This window comes from Festucalex cinctus, chromosome 13 (genome assembly GCF_051991245.1).
Source record: "Festucalex cinctus isolate MCC-2025b chromosome 13, RoL_Fcin_1.0, whole genome shotgun sequence".
NCBI classification, from domain to species: Eukaryota; Metazoa; Chordata; class Actinopteri; order Syngnathiformes; family Syngnathidae; genus Festucalex; species Festucalex cinctus.
The window spans coordinates 19,619,734-19,633,804 of record NC_135423.1 but is presented as its reverse complement, the minus strand read 5'-3'; the positions used below and the strand labels follow the sequence as shown (position 1 = coordinate 19,633,804).

Genomic DNA, 14,071 nt, shown 5'->3' with positions numbered 1-14,071 from the left:
TATTTATTTATTTATTTATTTATTTATTTATTTATTCTTTTATTTATTTATTTATTTATTTATTTATTTATTCATTTATTTATTTATTTTACTTGTTCATGTGCAAGCCAATATTGGAATTAAGGAGTTTTTAGCATTTAGCCTACAAGTACCTTTGTACTTGCGAACTCCACATTAGCAGTTCCACATTTCTGTAGTGTAAGTACGCCTATTGAAGGTTATGCTGTTAATTATCATTAAAAAAATGAATTATTTACTACTAATTTAATCGTAATTGTAGTAGTTGGCAGGAGTGCAGAACTGTATCGTATCAGAAAGTTTTTCAAAAATATGTTTGTGGAGATAAATAACACAAGAGCAACTCTTGCAAGCTGAATCACAATGATTGCCTGAATTAAAATGGAACATATTTGACAATCCACATCCTCTCACAGTGAGAATGTTGAACGTGTCAGGAACTTACTCAGCCCTAATCACTTGCTTACAACACATGGCACTCATCCATTAGTTTCTCTCAAACTTTAGTCTTTCTCTCCATCTTTCTATTTTATTTTATTTTATTTTTTTACTTTTATCACGCTATCACTCTTTTTCCTATCTCACCTATCATCTTGCCCTTCATCATGCTTCCTCTCAGCCCTCCTCACCTCTCTGCTCGCCATTTACTCCATCTTGAGTGTGACAGGGGCTGAAAACAGGAGATGGAATGTCAGAGTCGAAGCAGTGCTCCCGTAGAGGACCCGAATCACCGCTGATTTGTTGCCTTGATGAAATAAGAACAAGCTGAAAATTCAATACGCACAAAATAATGCAAATTTCCGTGGCCCCCTTGGAAACGAAGGAAAAAGTGTGTGTGTGCGTACGTGCGTGTCTGCGTGTGTGTGTGGGATGGCCTGTCAGGCCCGGTGCTCTACTGGGACCACCACCCCGCTGCCTCCCCCTTCACTCCCCTTCCATCCCTGCTCCTCCCCCACTCCGCCCCTTTCAGCACAGCGATATCATTATTACCCATGTCTGGCCCTTGATCAGCAATGTCAACATCTTTCATATTGACGAATGTGCTGTCTGCCCGCATTGTGCACAGAATGGTTTACTGCCCAGCAGTGGACATGAATCACTCCACACACAAACACAAACACACCCCGACATGGATCTGACAACACACAGATACACACTTGGCACGTACACGCACACCGGCGTACGACATGCATGCCTGTAAGCGCACACGCACTGCTCTCCCTCACATGCATTACAAATGCATTCTTCTCCCTCATACACATACATCTATTTTCGCACACATAGGTGGCAATTAATCAACTATGACCACCTCGCAGCAAATAGTTTCTCGTCCATATATCCACATACGGAGCAGAGGAGAGGACATAATTCTTCCGAGGATATCTGATGAAAGCAACTGTTCAACTTCATTAGCAGATTGGCTGCGGTCGTTAATTCTTTCCTTGTGTCTGTTTGTTGAGGTGTTGTTTGAGAGAAAGTTGTGTGAAGCACCTAAAAACTTTCTCAGAACATGTCAGGAATTTAAGCGTAGGCTGTGAAATTCCTGCTCACATTATCAGAGTTTCTTATTATATATGAAACTTGCATGTTTAGTTTTGGCCAATATTTGGCAGCATTTTGATCACAACATTTTGTTCATCGTCTAGAAATTTTCAGGCACTGATCAGATCCCCTAATGTGATTTCCTGGAGTTTCAGTTTTACAATCGCATCTTCCTGTTGCCTCCCTTCAGATGTCAGCTATTGAGAACATGGCCGAGAAGCTGGAAACATTTGGCTCCTTGAAGCAAGACTCGGGTGACCTGTTGCGCTCCGTTCCCTCCATGTTTGACTTCAGAGCTCCGCCTTCAACGCTTCCAGAGACGCTGCTACGCAAGGGCAAAGAGCGCTATACTTGCAGGTAGCTGCGGCATGCACTGCAGCATTTATTACACTGGGGAACAATTAAAAAAGAATAATTCTGTTAAATTAGATTTTTATGCGAATCAAAATTGTAGTCAGGTTTTTTTAAGCATGTTTTTTTCTCAACAGTTTACCCTACAGATAAGCAAAATTCCATTGATTCGCTAGTAAAACTATAGTAAGAAGAGCCAATTATGATTGGAGTAATCTATATGTACGTGCCAACTTGTTTGTGCAGTCACAATTAAGACAGTGTGGTGAGAGGTAAGTGGGTAGATCCCAGTAGGTCAGTACTGTCTGTCTAACATAGTATGAATTAAAAGGTTTAGTGCTGGTTTATCTCTTGTAACCATGGAAATACCAAAGTTGTATTTTATTTTATTTTATTTTTTTTAAGTTTTCAAAGCTTGTAACTATTCCATCTTAGTATTTTATTTACATACATACAATACACATTTAATTCTTTTTTTTCTTTTTCAGAAAACAGTAGTCCTATCTATAAATGAAAATAATAAATGACAACAACAACAAAAAAACTTCATTTCTGGAATCCACACCCACCCAAAAATGAGATAAAAACAGCCGTCAGACCTAACTCAACAAAAATTGTGAAACCCCAGTGTTATTTTTTTATTTATTTTTTCAAGTTTCAGGTGGTTTATGCTCATTAAGAAACTGAAGTGATGATTTACATTTCAACTTGTTGAATAATTACTGTGTGGTTTTGTTATTATTATTATTATTATTATTATTATTATTATTATTATTATTATTATCTACTGTTTCTATTGTCTTGTATTTGTATTGTTTTGACCACAAGGAAAATTATGGTGTGTTTTTTTTTTTTTTTTTTTTTTTTTAAAGAACTTGGAAAACATTATTGACATTACTTACGGTATGTCTTGAATAGATACTGCGGAAAAATCTTCCCACGTTCTGCCAACTTGACGCGCCACCTTAGGACTCACACAGGAGAGCAACCTTATAGGTAAGACTCTGTGACTTCATTCACATGAATTATTTAGTTATATATGATGCCACTCAAGCCTGCTTTCCTAGGTCCCAATGTAAGTAGACTGTAACTGTAGAAAGTGTAGTAATTGTTGTTATCAATTTTTCGAGTTTCTCACAGATGTACCTTGCCAACAGCATGCAAACAACAAATAAACAAAGTTAGCAAATAAATGGCAGTAAAATAATCTCTCGCCACTGTGTGAATAGGTTGTAGTTAATGAACCACTGAAAACCCTTTTCATAAATGTGCCATAATGTAGCATGGTGCACTGCTTGTTTCAAAACTCCTTGAGTAAGCCAAATTGTGATACTTATAAATAATTTGTTTCTTGAAAAAATGCTGTGCTATCACCCAGGTGACAATATTTTTCAGGAAGAAAATCCAGAAGTAAATATTGTACAAATGATCCTTTGAGAGATCTTTCAATCTCTCTTCACCAATGTGAAAGGCTTTTCCTACAACCATTACATTCAACCTCTCTACCACTTGTTGCTGAAGAACCGAAAACAGAGCAAATTTGTTGTTTACAAAAAAATACCTTTACCTCGTTAATATAATGAGTAATCCCTAGCCAGAACAGAGCTTTGTAGTTACTTAGATGGAGGAATGTTGGCCCGAAGCTTGTAGGAGGCCTTTTGACCACAGGGGAGCGAAAAAGACCGGCCCGGGTCCCGACTGCCCCAGCCTGATAGCCTCCACTCCACACACTGGCATGCCATTAAAGATCACCGCTGTTTATTGTAACTTGTGATGGTGATAACCATGGGGGTCCTGAGGGACAGCCAATGGAGCAAAGCTAATTCCAGCAGAAGAAAAGATGTAATCTTCTCGTATAATTTTGCATGAAGAAACTTGGCAAGAACGCCTAATTTTGCTGGGATAGAACACAATCTGTTGCGTGCTTATTGAGTGAGAGAAGAATGCAATTTTATTGAGCTGGCTGGAGATAAGAGGCAATTCTCTTTCACCTTAAACAAGCAGCTCCATCATGTCTGGATCTGTGGGACTGCATTGTGTGTTCAGTTATGATTCCCACAGAACAAACCAAAGAGTTCCAAAGTCATGCTATTAGTTTTGTCCTTATAACGATGTTTTATCCCGCAGATGTAAATACTGCGACCGCTCCTTCAGCATCTCCTCCAACCTGCAACGCCATATTCGCAACATCCACAACAAGGAGAAGCCCTTTAAGTGCCACCTGTGCGATCGATGCTTTGGTCAGCAAACCAACCTGGATCGTCACCTCAAGAAGCACGAGAATGGGAACCTGTCAGGTAAGGAGCAAATCTCTCGTTTGAAACGAGAGCTTGAATGCTACTGTGCTAATGAAGAATTTGCTCGTGCTGCGAAATAATCTTCAAAGCCAAAATCATTTACGGTAAATCTGCCATCTAGCACTAGAGTTCATTACTAAGCTTATGGATGTGATGGACTGATTGATCATAATCCCACAGTCAACAATTGATGTATGAAAGACAACAACAAAAAATATTATTATTATAAACATCACAAAGTTGATGCACATATTTTCCCAAAATGCTACTATAGGATTGACTATGGACACTTTTCTGTAGCCATATCCTAAGCTACGTATAAAGTACTATATATACATATATGTATACATTGCAAATGTATCATCTGGAGTGAAAGAAAGAAACACTTTTAAAGGCTGGGGCAATATAAACAAACGTAACGTAATTCTGGAGTGACACCAACTCTGGAGATATCCTGCTACCCCAGTTACAGTCATGTTTTTTGTTAAACCTGCCATGAAGAAAAAAGTTAGTGACGAGAACAGTCGATTTCAAGAACAAACAGGAAACGAAATGTTTTGAATGTAGAGAAAGTCGCGGCGCTCAAGAAATCTGAGGAGTATGCAAAGTACCACGGAAAGGGGACCGAGTCACCAATCGTGTTCACGTTCTGAAGAACCGTTAATGTTCTGAACTGTTATTAATACATGTTGAGAAGATTGTATTGCTTGGATGTTTTTATTTTTATTTTTATTTTTTTTAATGCAAGTACTTGAAGACTCAGACCATCTGCAGCTGCCCTCACATATGGTTGGTTTGCGATCCCAGTTTGTCCCAGGAAATACCGATAATATGCAAGGATCCTTAAGTTAGTAATTTTGGGCAGAAAGGGCCTTAAGAGTGCCCTTGTGACTCCTGGATTAACTTTCAAGCTGTACAAGAATATACAACTAAAAAATATTTCTTCCTCTTTTTTTTGTGCAGGCACTGCAATGTCTTCTCCACAGTCAGAACTAGATGCTAACAGTGCCATATTGGACGACAAAGAAGACTCCTACTTCAACGAAATAAGAAATTTCATCGGCAACACAGGCCAAAGCCAAACATCACCAGACCCCTCCGAAGAAGGGTAGATATAAATATGACATGTTCTCAACTCTACTTTCTGCATTTATTTTACTTTTGGTTGATGTCAAAACAAAAGTCTTAAACTTGTATTTTGCTATCACTCCAGCCCTGTTGAGAGAGCAATCATGTGTCTCAACATTTAAGGAGATCACAGCTCTTTCACGCTTTAAATCCGGTGGTGTCTCCGTGTATGCGAGTTCGTCTGTGCATGATGCAAATACATTCTTGGAGCTGCGATCAGGTCAGATAGCAGTTGTGCAATCTGCTGGGCTCTCAGAGTTTGTTTTCACGCGCCTCACGTCGGTGCGATCACAGGCCCGATTGTACGGCCTGATAGAGATCTCGTAGACTGCTCCGTGATTGGGCTTCCAAGAGAAGGAGCAGGCGCAGCAGCCTCGGGAGAATGGGAAGAGAAGGCCGAAGGGGGAGCGAAGCAGTTAGCCGGCCACATCTGGAACCAACATGTCTGCCTGCAGGAAGAGGGTAGAGGGGGTGGGGTCACAAGGTCGGCCTGTGTTTCCTTTCAAAATGGTGCGCTTCTGACTGCTTCTGATAGATACTTTATCCCCAGCAAATTACCACGTTTGAAAGCATAATTAGCGAATCTGTTTTCTTAATCACAGAGCTCTCGCGCTGGCTCTTCAGGAGTCACTCTTCTGAGCCGCGTGGGCTCAACACGGCACAAATACCACCTCGTCAGACTCAAACGTACTCCGTCCCAGTTGACGCTCACTCTAAAACACAATACAGTATCAACATCTGATAAAGTATCTTGATGATACACATCTTCTATTTCTGCACACACTTAGAGTAACTGTAGTCCATCGATTCAGGTATCGTATACAGTAATTATGTGATGATGTGTGTTACTTTCCTATCTGCACTTCTCTTTCTCCAAGAGTTCTTTGTGCAAGATTTTTAAGTATCTGGCGAAAGACATCTCTGAGTGTAATTAGGGAATCAGTCTGAATGTGGTTCCAGGTGATTTAGCAAATGGTGGTTTCCTGTGGCACGGAGACAGAAGGAAAAATTAAGACTCTGGCAGTTTGGATAGCTGGTTCTCTTTCACTCCACAGGGAGAGCAGAATGGACCGCTTGGCAGTGCACTCATAATTCAACTTCCAAATGGGGCTGTCAGCTAAATATTTTGCCTATTAGATGATTACTAGATAGTACTGAGGATAAACAAGAAGAGAGGCTGAGCACTCCATTTAAGTGCTGCAATGATGAACTTGGTGCTGCTGTGCCTAGAGGGGCCCTGCAGCCTCGATGACAAACGAAATTCCGGTCCGTCCCAGCTGCCATGTCCTGCTTCACCGCTTTGTCCAACAGGCTGCTAGCCATTGTTTTGCTCATTCAGAAGCAGAGGAATGTTGCAAGAACATTCTAAAAACACACAAAAATCTTATAGCTTTAAAACATCAGCTAATGCACTCTAAGACAGTAAAGTAAAAAAAAAAAAAAAAAAAAAAATTAGGTCAATAGGGGCAGACCCAACTTTCTGGGTTATTCATTTATCTCAAACAGTTAGGCTAAATGAATAACCCTCAAAACCCAATTTTCGGTATGGCTTAAGTACAAAACAACCCAGTTGGGGAAGGGGGTGGGGTTTATGTTGGTTATAGGGGTTGGTACAAAACAACCCAATTTTGGGGTTGATTTCTACAAAACATTTTTTCAATTGTTTTTTGGGTTATTTATCTGACTTTTCGGTGACATAACACGAAAAGATGGGTCAAATTAATGAGCCACAAAACAACCCAAACTTTGTGGGTTAGTCATTAGTGGGTTATTCATTTGAACCATCTTTTTTGGTATAGCCCTTCAGGGGTGGCAAACTGCGGTCCTCGAGGGCCGGTGTCCTGCAGGTTTTGCAGATTTCCCTACTCGAAGTGCAGCTGATTCCAATTAACAGGCTCGTTATCAGGTTTCTGCAGAGCCTGCTGATGAGCTGATCATGAATCAGCTGTGTTGAAGAAGGGAAATATCCAAAACCAGCAGGACTGCGGCCCTCGAGGACCGGATCTCGCCACCCCTGCTTAGGCAGTATATTATTTTGAAATGACTTGGTCAGAACCACCAAAAAGCCCAAATTGGATCACAATACTGCCTACGGGTTAAGTTGGCCTAAGTGAATAAAAAAAATAAAAAATAAAAATAAAAAATAAAAATAAAAAAGTGCAGTTTTGGTGTTTGTACAAAATAACCCAATTTTTTGTGTCGTTTTGTACAAAACATTTGTTTTCTGGGTTATTCATTTAACCCCAAAACGTGGGCTGAATAACCAAAAAAGTTGTTTTCTGGGTTATTCATTTGACTTGACATTTTTGGGTTATTCATTTAACCCAAAAAGTTGGGATGAATAACCCAAAAAGTTGGGCTAAATGAATAACCCAGAAAATAACAACATTTTGGGGGCTGTTTTAATTTTGTGAGGGACTAAGGGGGTACAAAACAACCAAAGTTTTGGGGTTGTTTTTTTGGCTTATTCATTTGACCCAACGTTTTGGGTTAAATGAATAACCCAAGGTTATTTTTGGCCCAACTGTTTCTAGAGTGAGTAAGTGGATAATTTCTTCACTGCACAAATGTGCTGTGTTCTTGGTCTGCAGTGTCAATGGTAATCCATTTGAAGAAGAAAAGACTCTGCTGATGGCCAGGCGTGGGTCACATGACTTGGAAGACGAGGAAGCAGAGGAGCTTGCTGCTGATGAAGATGGGGAAGAACCCAGCAACACCCTAAATAAACCCCAAGAGGAGATACTCCCTAGCAACATTAGCGATGACGTCATACAAGATGGAGTGGACTTCACTCGGACAAATGACTTGAGCCAGAGCTGCAAAATCTCTCCGAGGAGGTGAATCATATATCTAAACGTAATGCTTTCCGTATTTTAATTTCAACTATTGACATGAAGATATATTTTCTCTGTTTTCAGGTATAAGGACGAAGAAGAGCCGAGTGGCTACCCTGCCTTGGATCAGATCCGTCACTTTTCAGACATCCACAAGCTTGAGGAGAGCGAGTTGAGTGATGGGGAAGGGGACGAAGACAACCTATCGTTTGCCCCAGCCTCACTGAATGATGCCGTCAAACAGCCACTTTTTCGGAAATCGAAATCCCAGGTAGCAACATTTTATAAGCTATTCTATTCTCTATTCAAACTCTCATTTTTCTGGAATGCAGTTTGCCCATAGAAAATAGCATCAGTATTTCCAGGGTCATGCTGTACAGGTAATTTTAAGTAATGTTTTAACAACCCTGATTGCCATACCCTTAAAACTGCTGTGTCAAAAAAAAAAAAAAAAAAAAATGTCAAAAATTTGATAAACCTGCAACTTGGGTCAACGTGAACCAACTTTGATATACAAAACAACCCATAAAATTGACTCATTTTGGGTTACTTATTATTATTATTATTATTATTATTATTATTATTATTATTTGAGGGGGGGGGGGGTGTTAATTGAATAACCCAAAAAAGTTGTTGGTCCCTTTTTGACCCAATTTGGGTTATTTTTGACCGAACTGTTTTTAAGAGTATAGCAGTGTAAATTATTGTTCCCTCAAAATAAATCAAGATACAGCCATGAATAGCTAAGCCCCTGGCAACAAAAGTGAGGACACCCCTAAGTGAAAATGCCCAAAGTGTCAACTGGAGTTGAAGTACTGTATTCGATGGTGCTCTCATAATAGAATAGTTGTCGTTTAAACATTTTCAAATATCTTTCAAGAAATATTAATCAAAACTGATTATCGCTGTCTTTCAAAGTTGTGTGTGTTGCGTATGGTAGTAAAATAACGTGGTCATCCCTTTCCTTTCCCAGGCTTACGCCATGATGCTGTCTTTGGCTGAAAAGGACTCTCTGCACCCCGCCACCCACACGCCGGCCTCCATGTGGCACAGTCTGGCTCGGGCTGCTGCTGAATCCAGCGCCCTCCAGTCCCTCAGCCATGTATGATGACACCCGCTTTTCACCTTTTACCCTGACTCATGGAATTGGGAAGCCATTGCGGTGGCACTCTTCCTCTCAATGTCTTAGGAGTGACTGCTAAGCAGAATCATGGCCCTTCGGACTGCTGAGTGGAGCGTCTTGTACACAAAAGCAGGGTCCTTGCAGACCCCAGCCCAGAAAACCTCAACTTCGAGAGAGAAAAATATCCCTCTGGTCCTTCAAATGGATTTCCTAGTACGGCACCAACCAGGATGACGCGATTGTGGTGGAAATAATAAATCAAAAGTAATAATAGTGGTATTTATTCTCTTCATTTGCACACCAAAGGCAGCTGGTGGACATGGAAGATGTGCTGATGTATCTTTGATAGACTGCATTCACTGCCCAGTTCACACAAAGCAGGGTGACTATTTGGACTTGCTTGTGTCTGAAAGGCAAGTATGATTAAAACTGTAACAGAACAGTGTCTTGAACGGCATAACGTATATTCAAACTGTATTGCAATTCAAACCCCTGTGTTGCTTGTAAAAAGAAAAAAAAATGCACTTGATGTCATGAAGGGTGGTGACAACCTTGGTTCAAAACAACGCCGTATCATAAAAGTTTTAAAACCAGTAAGGATAGCAAAGCTAAATCCATCCAGTTCCCTATCTGTATTCACAGTGTGTCTGCACAATCATTGCGCCGTACACGATTGTCTACCGACCATTCTGTACTGCCTTCCATCCTGCCGTCCGCGCTATCTGTGAAAGGTTATAAATAGATTGTCATTTTAGTGGATGAAAAGAAAACAAATGTTTTTACTGAGATAAGTAGCCAGTGCTGAAGTTAAATGTTGTTCTGTCTTTTTCCACGCCATTGAATCCATCCTAGTCAGCCAACAATACCACTAAATAGCCCGACTGCTAGTTGTTAACTGCTCCATTCTTGTCTTTCATTAATTTAGACAATCATGATTTTGTTTGATTTCTTATTTTTTTGTGATGTTGTTGGTGTTGTTGGTGTTGTTGTTTGTTGTTGTATGTTGATAATTGTATTTATTTCTTGGCAAACTGTAGTTTGTTTACTGAATAGCACTGCTCCAAGCCTGGCTGATGACAGATTCCTCTCCGGGCCTATTTCAGACTTTGTTGGGGTTTGTAGATTCCATTTGAGTGCCAGATAGTATTAAACATACAACTCACTCCTTATTCTTTTATTGAAACTGGTTGATGATTAGATTAGGGTTTTTTATGACAATTTAATGATTCAATTGTAAAAAAACAAAACAAAAAATGAATAAAATAAAATGAGAAAAAAAACACTATATAGAACAAAATCATTAAGACAAAAACAATCCAGGTATCATTTGTTCATAAGCGCATGGTTGGTCTGCTAAGATTTGTGTTGACATTTTCTACAGTTGTCTGCAAGCTTGTGTGATGTTAAGTTCATGTTAAAGTGCCAAACTTTAAAAAAAAAAAAATACCTAAAACAGACTGCTCTTATGTATCCTCCCGTTTTGAGGGACCACTTTTTTGTTTTTGTCATTGTTTATAATCAATTTTAAAAAGTAATCAGCAAGTTGAGGTACTTTTATTTTCATGCTTTTTACAATGTAACTGTTACGCGTTTCAATTCAAATAATGTGGGAGGAGCAACTAAATAAAGGACGACAATGTGGATTGACACATCTTCCTTCCTCTCTTTATTCCTCATTTTACTCATTCATTCATTTGTAACTGCCCTCACAGCCCCCCCATGGCACCCCCTTCCCGTGGCCATGATTATGGCACCAACATGGTTTTCTCCACATGGGTCAGAGAACCACCTGGTGCTTTCTTCTGGCACTCCCATGGCCTCCAAAAGCAAGCGAAAGCCTGAACTCTGCTCCTGTTTTTTTTTTTTTTTCCTCCCCTATCCGTAGCCATTGGCTGCCAGAGCGGGCTTGAATGTGGTAGTGGGAGCGGAGGCAGGAATGTGTCCTCTTCATTTGTGTCTGTTTGTGGGGCATGATGGATGAGGTGGGTAGATGTGATGACCTGGCTCATCGCTCAAACGCTCAATAAGAGTCCCGTCCCGTGCAGCAGGCCTCCCCCTTCTCTGTCACTGCTGCCAGCCGACGTGGGCGGACATTGTGGCCGGGAGGGTTTGGAGGTCCTGGCAGTTCCATTGTCCGCAGGGCAACTGGGAAAGGCGGGGTTGCAGGGTTGGGTGAATTGGGCATGACGGTGTCGATGACATTTACAGTGCTCTTGGTACCCTAATGGATGGAGAGTTTTCTTTGGGGCTGTCGTAACCCTTCAGCGTCCACCTTTGATGAGGTCGTGGGGGGTCAGGCATTGTTGATGAGGTCGGCGTGGGTCCGACAGCTTTGATGAGGTCAGTTGCAATGATGGTGCAAGCCAACTTTGTAATGGAGTGGCCATGGCAATGGTCAGCACACACACAAAAAATTAACCCTAAAAATTAACCTTAAAAACATACATGAGTTCATGTAACCAGTATTTCCAGAACTTTGAAAGTGTACCTAAAATAAATTCTGCATATAAATTTATAAATAAAAAAATGTAGGAGTGCATGAAATGATGAAACATTTGAGGTCACAAACAAGAGACTTGCACTCTCCCACCTAGGATATTTTAACAGGATTCTTAGAGCATCATCATATGCATCCTTAATTTTATTAATTTTCCTTGTGCTATAGTAGTGTCATAGATGTAGGGAATAGAATGGAGTACAGTAGGCTCCGAAGAGTTCAATTTTGACATCATCAGCAAACAAATCAGTCTGGAACAAGAAAAAAGAATCCCCCACACACTGATTAGGACTTCACTTCATGGATTTATTTGAGGGACACAACAGTCAGGTTGACCTCAAATCCCCATTGATGTATAATTACATAGCATGTCTAAAAAGCAGGTAAACATATTTAGTATCAGCCAAAACGGGTACTAGGCTCCGGCCTTCCTGGGTGGAGTTTGCATGTTCTCCCCGTGCCTGCGTGGGTCTTCTCCGGGTACTCCGGTCTCCTCCCACATTTCAAAGACATGCATGGCAGGTTAATTGGGCGCTCCAAAATTGTCCCTAGGTGTGCTTGTGAGTGTGGATGGTTGTTCGTCTCTGTGTGCCCTGCGATTGGCTGGCAACCAGTCCAGGGTGTCCCCCGCCTACTGCCCAGGGCCAGCTGAGATAGGCTCCAGCACCCCCGCGACCCTTGTGAGGAAGGGTTCAGATTCTGCTGATTTCATTTTAATAAAATGTAACAAATAAAGAAGAAGAAAAACCTTCATCCCATCATTTTTGTTTAAAAAATATGATTTCCTAAATTAGATTAAGAAACCAGGCATTAAATCATGATTTAAATGTGAGCACTAACTGGCAAGAACATTTGCCACTCCACATTGTCCACATTCCCTGTGCATATGAAATTGCATATTTAATTATGCTAGCTATAATAGAATATCCCCCAAACAAAAGCCCACTGCCTCTGAAATTGCCCAAACTGTAACGAATAAATGGCAATGCATGCAGCAAGAGTGGTGTGAGAAGGAAAGTTTTTTTCCTTTACAAAAAGTACTTATACTGTTTGCTTGACATTATTCAGCTAACTTTTCTTAAATGCCAGGTATGCATGACTATGTTTACTGTGTGTTTAAACACATTAGTCTTGATCAACATGCTATGCCTCTAGAATGTATGTTCCCAGACAGGTGGGCACAAAGTGGGCAGCCATGCCTGGGGCTTAAAGCCACTCAACTAATAGGGCATCTGGCAGATCCCCATCTCCAAATCCATCACACAGGCCTCTCAGTAAAGCCCCTGAACAAGCCCCATCCTTTTTCACCCTCCATTCTTTCCCTTCCTTTCGTATGTCGTTGGTCCAGGCAATCACCCCTGCGCGGCATGTAACTGAAACATACATCACGCCCTCCACAGGGAGTGACCACGAGAGCTGGCAGCTCTCACACTGATTGACTTGGCAAACATGCTGACTCAGCCGTCGGGGGAATCCGTTTCAGAGCGGGCGGCAAGGATGGGCGTAGCCGGAATGGCGAGAAAGACAGTCGAGGGTACTTGTTGGCACACGAGGCAAAAGTGTGTTTGTGTGATGAATACGATAAATCTTGCATAAAGCAGTAAAAAGACACATTCTCATTCCCCAGTCTCAATTCTACATCCGTGTCTTTTACTGAATGTAGATTGGATGGGAAGTCAACCCAAAACGTTTTTTTTACAATAAAATATTGTATTGGTTTTGGACCCCATAGTCTAAATGCGGCATTCTGATTAATATTGTTTGTGGAATATGAGTTAAGCAGTAAAATCCACCCGTTTTCCTCCATTAGAATGACATAAATGACATAGATTTAAATTATTTAAAGTACTATGTTCAAACGCATTGATTAAATGTAGGCTAAATTCGAAAAACAATATTTTTCTTCCCATAATGCCATGGGGTATTGACTTGTGCATGCCCAAGAAAAAAAGAAAAGAAAAAAAAATGCTCTTTGGCCTACAATATACCAATACTTTTGAAAATTAAGTACGTTTGTTAGTCTTTTTTTTTTTTTTTAAATAGTTTTATTATTATGTCCATAGCGCATGATTTCGTTCAGCATTTTTTCGCATGGTTATTTTTTATTTTTTTATTTTTTGTAAATGACCTGGTCTCTGCCTGTCCCGCCACCCTGTTTGATATCAGCCAATCAGCTGCTTGTTTGTGTTTCTACTCCCGTTGATCTCATTAGTGTGATTAGTCACCAAGGTGTTCACCTCGCCAGCTTAATTGCACTCAAAGCAGATGCAGCATGTTCGTG

General features: G+C 40.6%; 1 protein-coding gene across 8 annotated transcripts in view; it reads left to right on the top strand.

Annotated features, from left to right (window-relative positions):
- Nucleotides 1–10,911, top strand: part of mecom (MDS1 and EVI1 complex locus) — a 219,551-nt gene extending 208,640 nt beyond the window's left edge. For all 8 annotated transcript variants that reach the window (XM_077541328.1, XM_077541327.1, XM_077541324.1 and 5 more), the window contains 7 exons: nt 1,751–1,917; nt 2,830–2,907; nt 4,039–4,208; nt 5,172–5,316; nt 7,928–8,173; nt 8,255–8,441; nt 9,144–10,911. In XM_077541328.1, coding sequence (XP_077397454.1) covers nt 1,751–1,917; nt 2,830–2,907; nt 4,039–4,208; nt 5,172–5,316; nt 7,928–8,173; nt 8,255–8,441; nt 9,144–9,278 — 1,128 coding nt within the window. In that variant the 3' untranslated portion in view covers nt 9,279–10,911. The remainder of the gene's footprint in view (nt 1–1,750; nt 1,918–2,829; nt 2,908–4,038; nt 4,209–5,171; nt 5,317–7,927; nt 8,174–8,254; nt 8,442–9,143) is intronic.
- Nucleotides 10,912–14,071: the final 3,160 nt, after the last annotated feature.